The sequence below is a fragment of the Hippocampus bargibanti genome, linkage group LG04 (genome assembly GCF_051943395.1).
Source record: "Hippocampus bargibanti isolate YZ-2025 linkage group LG04, ASM5194339v1, whole genome shotgun sequence".
NCBI classification, from domain to species: domain Eukaryota; kingdom Metazoa; phylum Chordata; class Actinopteri; order Syngnathiformes; family Syngnathidae; genus Hippocampus; species Hippocampus bargibanti.
The window spans coordinates 16,843,197-16,854,093 of NC_142737.1; the positions used below are offsets into that span (position 1 = coordinate 16,843,197).

At 40.8% G+C, this 10,897-nt stretch overlaps 1 protein-coding gene across 3 annotated transcripts; it reads left to right on the top strand.

Annotated features, from left to right (window-relative positions):
- Positions 1-457: 457 nt before the first annotated feature.
- On the top strand, positions 458-10,421 carry ewsr1b (EWS RNA-binding protein 1b). 3 transcript variants are annotated; one of them, XM_088994403.1, is made up of 15 exons: positions 458-572; positions 1,019-1,055; positions 1,221-1,272; positions 1,790-1,943; positions 2,068-2,272; positions 2,358-2,611; positions 2,702-2,843; positions 8,028-8,065; positions 8,614-8,643; positions 8,703-8,818; positions 8,881-9,010; positions 9,076-9,165; positions 9,243-9,369; positions 9,450-9,809; positions 9,923-10,421. In XM_088994403.1, the coding sequence occupies exons 1-15, from the start codon at positions 458-460 to the stop codon at positions 9,957-9,959; spliced, it is 1,887 nt and encodes a 628-aa protein (XP_088850529.1). In that variant the 3' UTR covers positions 9,960-10,421. The 3 variants fall into 3 exon arrangements, with proteins under 3 accessions (XP_088850529.1, XP_088850531.1, XP_088850532.1); XM_088994405.1 differs by having other exon boundaries at positions 504-572; positions 1,787-1,943; XM_088994406.1 differs by having other exon boundaries at positions 505-572; positions 1,787-1,943; positions 8,031-8,065.
- The last annotated feature ends 476 nt before the right edge of the window (positions 10,422-10,897 follow it).

A 10,897-nucleotide genomic window follows, 5' to 3' on the forward strand; every position in this document is an offset into this window, starting at 1 on the left:
TATTATCTGAATAAATAAAACTACATTTTAAAAACACAGCAAAGGAATAATTTCAGAATGGTTGTTCTATTCAATAGAATAATAATTCAATAATTCTTAAAAACACGCACACGCGCGCGCCCGCGCACGCGTGTGTGTGGCTCTCACTGAAAAACATTTCTAAATATTTTACTTTTATGGCTCTCTAAGTCAAAAAGGTTCCCAACCCCTGTTCGATTATTTTGCCTCTGTCCTATATATCTACTCGACACCAGTGAAAATCGGCGATTGGCCTCATTCTCTTCATTTGGTGAGAAGCCAGAAAAGGGAATGCTGTTCTGTACCACTAATTCACATTTTCGTAGAAATGCATAAAATAAAGCTCACGAGCACTGTTAACGTCACATAGAAAAAGATGCGAAATACACTGTAGTAGTTGTGTTTTGTGGGTCAAAAAAGTATCGCGTTATTTGAAAGGATGACTCTATTATCTCGCGATATCTCATGGTTGTTGCGCACTCAAAGGCGTCTCTCCAACAATCAACTTTATCCAGTCGTCTTTTACAAGACACGCAAAATGGCGTCCGCTCCCGGTAAGTCTCGATTTTGGAAATATTTCTTCTTCTATTGAGTCTGAAATATTTAATCATATGTGAATACAATGATGTTTCACGTATTTAATATTCTGCGTCTACCAAATTAGTTTTATTTGCTCGATTGAAGCGAATATTCGCCGCTGTTGAGTTGGCGCCTGCCACAAGGCCTAACATAATTCGGCGATGTACGTTGGGGTCGTCGTCTCACCGTCATCTCCTCTTGAATTTTAAGAACGAGTTGTTTCTTTTCATCCCCATTAAGGTCGGGAATGTATAACCCGTCGAGATACACGTATTGTTAGCCGTATGATTGTTCCGGCTCCGCCATTAATGAATGGCGCTGAAACCGCGGGCTGGTTGAACGTTAGCATTAAAATATTAGCATCATGGCTACTAGCCCTTCACATTTTAACGGCACTTTTGTTTTATTTGACTTTCAACAGATTACAGCGCCTACAACCAATCCAGTTCGCAACCGGGGTAAGTGTTCAAATAACACCCCGTGATTATGACTGCGCCCGAATTACGTTAAAGCTGCGACTCGTTCATTTTTAGCGAACATGTGCGTCACCAGTACGCTCCGTCTTCTTTGCGTACTTTTTTGAGTGCGATCCATCACACATCTTAACCTTTATTTCTTTGCAGGTATGCTTCCTATGCTACTCCGGCCTCACAAGCCTATGGACAATCTGCCCAGGTAACCCTTGATTGTATACATATAATCTTAAATGCGCAAACATGGTTACCGAGTGATGGGAGGGCCTGAGGTTGTGCGATATACAGTCGTTATAATGTAAAAACCTCGACATTTTCGCTATGTAGCTCGATAACCACAGCATAATGGGTTCAGTGAAAACAACGCATTAGAAAAGAAAACATTTTTGATTGGAAGGGATGTGGAAAGTGTACTTTTTAATAATTAAATGATAGGCAGACATAAAAAATGTTACAATCTTGTTGTACTGCACCCATGCTTTTAATGTAAATAACAAATTTATGCTGCATCAGAAGTGTTCTTGCATGTGTTATGTATAAATTTGCAGAGAGATAAAATACTACCTTAATAGTGCAATATGTTATAGGAATAGTTGTGCAATTATTGCAATGTATTGGCATTGATGTATTAATTATGTTACACCCAATCGAGTCCCTTGACAAAATAAAAAAATGCTGTCTGATACCACAGTTGTTTAATTTTGCTTTGAATTCAGCAGCAGACTTATGGGCAGCAAAGTTATGGATCATATGCCCAGCCTGCTGCCGCCGCTGCTGACAGTACATACACCCAAGCAACCCCCGCTGCTGGAAGTTATGCTCAACAACAACCACCGCAGCAATACAACACCTCTTATGGTCAGACAGCACAAGGTATGTGATCAAAGGAGGTCAACTTGATTTGTGACTGGTATAGAATTATTGGGTCACCAAACTTTATTTTGTTTGTGTGTGTGATTTGCAATTTGGAGAACTTTTTGTCTTGTGTATTTCACAGCGGGCTATCCTGCTGCACAATCGACAACCCATGGTTACACCCAGTCATCCCAGGCTTATGGAGCACAGACTTATGATGGTGCTCCAGCTGCTGCCACCGCTGCTGCTCCAGCTGCATCTCAGTCTTACGGGTCTCAGCCTGGTTATACCGCTCAGTCTGCATACCCTGCATATGGTCAGCAGCCAGCTCCTGCTGCTCCGCAGAGGTGTGTAGCTAATTGCAAAGGACTGTCTCTCTTCATACCACAAAATGTATCCACACTTTTGGCTGCATTTTTTTTCTCCCATCAGTTATAGTGCCAGCAGTCAGCCTGCGAGTTACAACCAAAGCAGCTACTCCCAACAGGCAGGATATGGCCAGCAACAGTCTGGGTACCAGGCCCAGCAGTCCAGCTACAGCCAGCCACAGGGTGGGTACCAGCAGGCAGCCCAACAGCAGGCCCCTCCTTCCTATCCACCTCCGGCTGCAGGTTCTTATGGGCAGCCTCCAGCCAGCCAGTATAGCCAGCAAGGTGGACCACCCAGCTATCAGTCCAACCACTACAGTAAGCCTGCTTACGTTGTTTTATTGCTGTACCATTTCCGTTGCTTTATGGTGGAGAATTGCATTGTAATGGAGTTGTCATCATTTATAGATAATTACAGACAGGATGGCCAGGCAGCGGGCTCTGGGTACTCAGAGCCGTCACGGTACTCGGATGGCAGGGGTCGTGACGGTTTTGACAGAGGAGGAATGATGCACCGTGGCCGTGGCGGCATGGGTCGTGGCGGCATGGGGTAAGTGTCTTTCTTGAGCACATGACAGACTTTGTGCTTTGACTCTGCAGGGCTGAGGCAAATGGTAAATATAACATTGAAAAGTTAGAATTATGTTTAGAGAGATTTATCAGGTTCCGCCAGGATTGCGGTAATACATTTTACTGGACAACAAACCTAGTGATCTGCGTCTTTTTTTTTTTTTGTCTCAGCCCTTTTGCTAAATTGTCTTGGTAAGTGAGCGTTTTCTACTTTCTATCAGCAGATTTATTGGGGCCTGTGCATAATGTAGGATGGGGAAGGTTTATCTTTAAGGATTCACTTAAATGATTTGAGTAGCGATATTGAACATCTAATTTAATTTCAACAAGGAGCGATGGAATATTAAAAAACAAATTTTAATTTCAACCACGAGACAGAGGGTGGTGATGGATTGTATCAGTGTATTATTCAAACGGCTATCAATTCAATGGATATTAATGCACTATAAAGATTCACAAATCAGTGTTACTATACTACAAGGTAATTTCAAATGTGTTATTTGAGGAGACATATCAGGTTGGATTGATTGGGTCTTTAAAAGGGTTTTGTGACTTCAATTATATTCAGTCTGGTGTACTAAAATACACGTAAAGTTAGTTGTTGTTACAATATTCCCAACTAAATTGTTTGCGTAAAGAAGCTTAAGATGGTGTGACTTTTGGGGGAACATCGTTTGGTGTTTATCCTTGGCATGGGAGACAAATTAAGGAATGCCAATAATGGAAAGACTTGTGTAAAGGTGCTCTTGGGATTAAAAAAAAATCATTGTGTCAAAATGAGATGGTGAACAACCCCTGTTTTCGACGTGATTTTTTTCAAACTATATCTGGCGAACGTTCATATTTGTTTATGAGGTTCTTTATAAATGTTCACAAAAAATGACTATTGTATACCAGTAGCGGTAAGGACATAAAACAACAAATGCACATTTTCTGAATTTACAAGCACTTCTGGTGTTTTGTCAGGTATCTGGTTTCTGAGATTTTTTTTCTTATTCAACTTTAACAGGAATGGTCAAGCGTAGTTAAATTCAGTGTCATGTCACTCGATATTTGCTATCTGCACACATGGGCTCATTTTATATATTTGATGCCTCTTGGTATGCATAATGGGAATCATGTGTTGGCTGGTTTGGTTCAAGCTCTAATGCACTTATCCAACCACAATGGGCAATTCCTGAGTTTAATTTCTTGAGCCTGTGTTTGCGTTTGGGGTGGGACCTTGATGTTTTAAAATATCAATAAAAAAACCAAACCTTTCCGAGTTGCTGGTAAGGAGGTCAAAGAGGTACAACTAAACTTTCTTCTTTGATGATTTTGAGTGGGGTGAACAGGGTACACGTGCCACGTGTATACAATAATTCCTGGGGCAAACGTTAATCTCTTCAATTGTTGTAATGATCCAGGGCTCATATGTCACCCTAAAAAGTGTAGGGCTGTGCGATAATTCTATCAATACGGTGATTCCTCGTTTATCGCGTTTGAGGGATCCGGACCACCTGCGAAAGAATCTGAGAAGTATGTTAGCACGCATGGTTAACAATGTTGATCTGGGCAACCATGTGATGAATCATTGACGAAGAGTAACCCATGTGATAGGACACGAGAGGTTTCCGGGCGGGGCTGCAAAGCTGCGCAGCCTATCAATATGGCTGTGCAGCATGGGATAGATCAACTTGCTATGTCATTGGTCGATGTTGGGCCTGGAACCAATCAAGCCACAGCAATGTACGAAGCCTCTGAGTCATTGGGCATTTTTTTCTGAATGTGGTACTTTCGGGGTGGGGTGCTACAATTGAACCGCAAAAGGGCTGTATGTATTTTATATATATATATATATATATATATATATATATATATATATATATATATATATATATATATATATATATATATATATATATATATATATATATTTATATATATAATATATATATAATATATATATAGAGATAGATAGTGTGTGACGACGAGTGGTTGCAACAGATCCCGGGAACAACATCGAATATCTCCAGAAAAGCGCAGTGCTGGGAACAGCACGGATACTGCGCAGAACCCTCAAGCTTCCTGGCCTCTGGTAGAGGACCTGAGCTAAAATGGGGGACAGACACCACCCATGGTGGGTGAGATGCAGATTTATATATATATATATATATAATCTTTACAACCAGTACCGGTTTAAATTACTGAAAAAATAGGAATTACATGTTTAAAAAATAACCTGAATTCACTTATTTCAAATGTTATTTGATGTTTAATGTTGAAGATGTTTAATATTTTTAGTCATATCATCCATCCCTATGGTCACGAAATGGAGTTCAAATTACACAAGACTGCTTATTTCATGTAGGCAGATTTGAGTGAATTTAATGTGCTACAGGTGAGCAGAAATTATATAGATAGGATACCAACTTCAATATCAGAGTTGCACAGGGGGAGGTGGGGTGGTCATGTTGTTATTTTGAAATGTTTAAAACTGCATTTTGTGTTTTTGGAATTCAACTGTTTTATCACCTTGAGAACTTTTTAACATGCTTTGTCACATTTATACCATACAGGTAACAGAGCCATTTAAAAGCATCTTTTCTCTAGAAAGTATCTGTACTCAGTGCAGAGACACCAACTTAAGGCCCCCGCGGGAGGGATCTTAAACTGATTGGGGCTCTGCCTTATTTACCGACAACTGAGGATGGTGGTCTTTCTGTGCATGTGATGGGCGTTTTTATTTTGTATTTTATTTTTAATTAGGGGTGCACTGAACAATTTCCTGGCTGATCATACTAGGGATTTCTCAAAAGTAAATACAGTAAAGTCTCGTTATATCGATATCGGTTATATCGATAGTACCGCTTATTACGATACTATTTCTATGAACGCAAGGAGAAAATTACATGTGCGCAGGGTCGGATATATCGATAGTCCCGGTTATATCGATATTTTTTCGGAGAATATCTATATAACGAGACTTTACCGTATATTATACCGATCCATGCGCACCAAATCTAGCAGACATTTAAACAGCTTCATCAACCCAAGCCATTAACTCTTTGAACAGTAGCCCAAATGGAACTGTGTAGTGCCTCTTTGCAATTTTTTTGATGATGATACTAGTGCAGAGTGTTTGACCGGAAACAAATTCCTTGTGTGTTCTACATACTTGGCAATACAGATGATTCTGATAAAATTTTCACAACCAAGAACATACACCTTTAGTGTTTCAATCTTGCTTTATTGTAAATCCTTGAACAATACATGTGAAATAATACCATAACGTAGCTCTAACAATACGACAGAAAGCAATAAAATGGGTGAACAATATGGGTTTTAAGTGATTGGGAAATCACCCCCACACACATGCAATTTAAGTGTACCTGTCGTGGTCTGAAGGCAAAATCTTTATGGCTTTTCAATAAAAACTACATCTTATGTTTTTGAGAGTCACCCAGGTTGCAAGCCCCTGAAACCTATCTGTCGTGACATAATAATACATTTTATCTATAAGCGCCTTTCATAGCTTTCAAGGACACTTTACAATTACAAACCTGTGTTGCAAGCGGTCTCTTGGTCAGATTCAAAGAAAGACACCCATAGAGAAACAGTCTTATTTCTCAGATTACCGAAGGGAGCATGAGGTGGATGCCCCAGTCAATGCCTTGGTGTTGCACCGTCATAAGATGGGACCTTGCCTTGAGATTCATCAGGGGGACACTTCGCAAATAGAAGACTAGACAAAAAAACTGAAGCACGAGCTATTTATCAAACTTTACAATAGTGTGCCACTTTTCATTAATACAGTGATACCTCAGCTTACGAACTTAATTGGTTTCCAGAAAGTGTGTGTCAGGCAAAAAGTTCGTCTGCCAATCATTTATTTCCCATAACAAACCATTAAAATGAGAATAATCCGTTCCCAGGTCCCCATCAAACATAATTTTCTACCAAATAAGCCTTAAAACTATACAAAATATACCTTATTTTATGTATAATAAATGTGCTATTGTATTGTAATTAAAGAAATAAACTGTACTGTGTAATAGTCATTTTATTTACATTTGTGATGGTTGAGATCCGAGTGAAGTTGCCGTGCTTTCTCTGCGATAATACCCTCATTTATACTGTCCCTTGCTAGCTGCTTTTCGTTAACCCTAATCAACAGAACTTTTTCAACCTCTTGTATTGCCTGAGACCGTTACATAACACAGAAACACCCATAGCCACATGTGGCAATGGTCGACTTATCATACTGGGACGCTAAGTCACACAAACTCACACCGCATTTGTGTTTTTGCGATTATCTTTCTTCTGCTTGACCATAATTTTCTTTTGTGTCCTCTTTGGCTTAACACAAGCCTGTGGTGGGTTCTTTTTCAGTCCCATAATAGCAAAAGTACCCCACTCGATAACAAACCAAGTCTGCACTCAAAGAAAAGTGGTGTCGAAAAATAGTCCGCCAGCCACCCAGGCGCTGTTCGACCGTGTGGTTTAGTGTTCATCCGCCGAAGACTGAAATCCGCCAAAAACCGCCAGCCACTGTGGCGCTGTGTGGTTTGGTTCATCCGCCAAAAACTAGTTCATATGACAAGATTATATTCTTGTGAATTTAATGTTCGTCAGGCAAAAGGTTCGTGACCTAAAGCGTTCGTAAACTGAGTTATCACTGTACTTCGAAATGGCCCACCAGAATTACACTTGAAGGAAATCGGTGCACCCCTATTTTTAATACTTGAACATGTTTTTAAAGTTATTTCTGTCAAATGTGTACTGTTTAACTTTTTGTGTTATGTAACATTTACTGTACTTTTATTGTTTCCCTTGGTAAAGTAGAACTATCAGGTGCATTGTCCTGTTTTCTTTTGTGTGTGTACAGCTGTAATATAACTTGAGCCTAATGTTAAAAGCAATAGTACATTCTTGTCAATGCATCTGAAATAATTGTACCAATGTTTAGATAATGTCACTTTTTCCATCCACAACTGTAATCATCAAATTACTAGTATTAACACACAATCCCCTCAGTTACTCTGTTTAACAACGAAGGGGGTGTTGACCTGCTGTAAGCCTATATAGCATGTTTTTGACTCCCTCAATCAAGCCACTTTGCTCGAGCCATGGATGTGGCTGTAAAAGGGAAATGGCCTTCATATCTTCATTTATTCCCCCATAGCAGCGCTGGAGACAGAGGTGGCTTCAGTAAGCCTGGTGGTAAGTTAACGAGAATTACACTGGTTAGTCCTTTACAAGCCTTGATAACTTCCAACTATGTTTTGAGTATTCATTTTGCTATTTTGGGATCAAACGTCCATTTTATGAACATCCCCTAATTGGGGAAAATTGTCCAATGCCTGAGACCATTTTCAGAGGTTTTTGGTGAAATTGAGCCACTGCTTATTGGTTTGACCAATTTTTCAAAGGTTAATGGGAAAAATGCCGCTCGTGTCTGGGTCGACGCTCTAAAATTTTTGGTTTGTTTTTTTTAAGCCAAACAACTTTTAAGGGTAGTGGGTACAATTATTTACTGGTCAAAGAGGCTTTTCAAAGAATGCACAATTATTGTTTATGGGGTCGCAGGTATTTTACCCTTCCAATCGTGCACGGTTTGATGGTTAACACGGCCCCGCTGTATATTGAAGTCTCAACGATAACCGTTTTGTAGTACGCTTCAGGTGTTGTACGTTGGATATGAGTAGCAAACACTGACTGTTTCTCCCCCCTCCCTTTCTCTTGACCACTACTTACTGGATTGAACATAGGACACATGGGAGGCGAAGAACGTGAGATGGGTGAGTTGAATTTGAGCATTGGACCCTGAATATTTGATTAACATTTTGTTGATCGTTAGGACGACCTGAAGAGCAGGACGATGCAGAGAACTGTGCTATCTACATCACTGGCTTGACAGAGAAGGCCAACATTGAAGAGATGGCTGAGTTCTTTAAACACGTCGGACCCATTAGAGTAAGAATAAGTATGAATGTGGATATCAAACGACATAAGATTAACTTCTCACTTCTCTACAGTTCAACCGCAGGCTCGGCCAGCCTGCCATTAACATCTATACTGACAAGGATTCGGGAAAGCCCAAAGGGGATGCCACCCTCTCTTATGAGGAACCAGTCTGTGCTAAAGCTGCTGTAGAGCACTTTGATGGTAGAAGAACCTGTTTAGTTTAACATGTGATGTGGAAATGCTTATTTATGCTGTCAAACTCACAGGTAAAGAGTTCCAGGGCCGCAGACTCAAGGTGTCAATGGCACGCCGTAAAACACAGATACCGATGCGTGATGGCATGATGGGGCGTGGAGGTAAGTCTACAATGCCTTTCTCGTTTCACAGTTTAAACTTAATAGAGTTTTTTTATAATCGTCAAATACCCCACAAGGTATGATGGGCCGTGGGGGCGACCGTGGTGGCTTCATGCCTCGAGGTGGACTACGTGGCATGGGCCGAGGCGGACCCACAGGAGGCAACATGCAACAAAGGGCCGGAGATTGGGAGTGTCCTAATCAGTATGTATTAGGTTATCCTTTTAACTCACTGCTAGTATAATGTCAACAGCACTTGCTTCAATGGGTCTCTTGCTTTTCAGCGGTTGCGGCAACCAAAATTTTGCCTGGAGAATGGAGTGCAACCAATGCAAAGCTCCCAAACCAGAAGGCATGGGCGGTGGGCCCCCGTTTTCTCCTGGAGGTGAAAGAGGCAGAGGTGGAATGGGGATGGGAATGCGAGGAGGTCGAGGCATGGACCGTGGCGGCCCCTCGGGTGGTCCCGGAGGTTTCCGAGGAGGCTGGGGAGGCGATCGTGGTGGCTTTAGGGGAGGCGATCGTGGTGGATTCAGGGGCCGCGGCGGCATGGACAGAGGCGGTTTCCGTGGTTCTGGCCGTGGTGGACCTCCCATGGGTGGCAGAGGAAGGGGAATGGGCCCGCCCGGTGGCAAGATGGATATGAGGTACAGCAAGACCCAAAATAGTCAATAGTTTTTATCGTGCTACTGGTCGAAGAGCATGGAAGCTCTGATGTGGCATCATTTGGTAAGCTGTGTTTCTTGTTCCTCTCTCTTAGGGACCATCGCCAAGAGCGCCGGGAAAGACCATATTGAAGTCATTCTGAAACCTTGTATGGGATTTTTTTTTCTTTTAACAAAAGCATTTTTAATTTGATGGTTCCATATTGTCGCTTCAAATAATGGCTCTCGTTGTATATTTTGACCATAAAAAATTGGCCTGAATGTTCAGATAATTCTAGCCCCGGAAATGCAATTCTTAAACATGGCAATATTTGGTTACATTAGTTTTTCTTGGGGAGGAAGAATGATAGGTCATTATTTTTAGGTGACCGTATGATTATGGGTTATCTAACTGCTGTCAAACATCCTCTGCAGTTTACATTTCCATTTTTACTTTATCATAGTTTGTTTATGTGCTACCTTGTCACATGCTTGTCTTTTTTTTAATGCAGGAAAGTTTTGTCATTGTATCAACACGGTATATTTGTTGTAAATTGGCCTGCCCCCCTTTTCCTTCAAAATTTGTCGTGTGGAATAAACCTTTTATGGATAAAATTCTGTCTGTTGGATTTTATGAGATGTGCCAAGTATACTCAAGTCATGCCAACACTAACTGCAATCACGTCACATTAAGAGTGACAACTGTAAAAGGTACATGTCTAAATTTGATCCCACTTATGTCGTTGTTGCATCATTGAAATTTGACTGTACCGATGGATTTGTTGAATCGTATAGTAATTCATCCATCCTGTCCCCACCGTAGATGCACATGATGACATTGCCCTTTGTTGACAATAAGCAACTATTTTGGCTATTGGCCTTTTTGAACAGTTTCAATTACACCAGAAGGTGGCGCGGTTTGTAGAAACATTGACGAGTTCAGAGAGCATTAAACCTGAAACTTGCAGTTGTCACAAAAGGTTCAACAGATACAGTATTTGAAAATCTTCAATTGCTTTATACATTAGTTTTCTGAATCACACTGCTTTATAAAGTACAGCACATGAAGTCATATCTACAAACCAATTGTT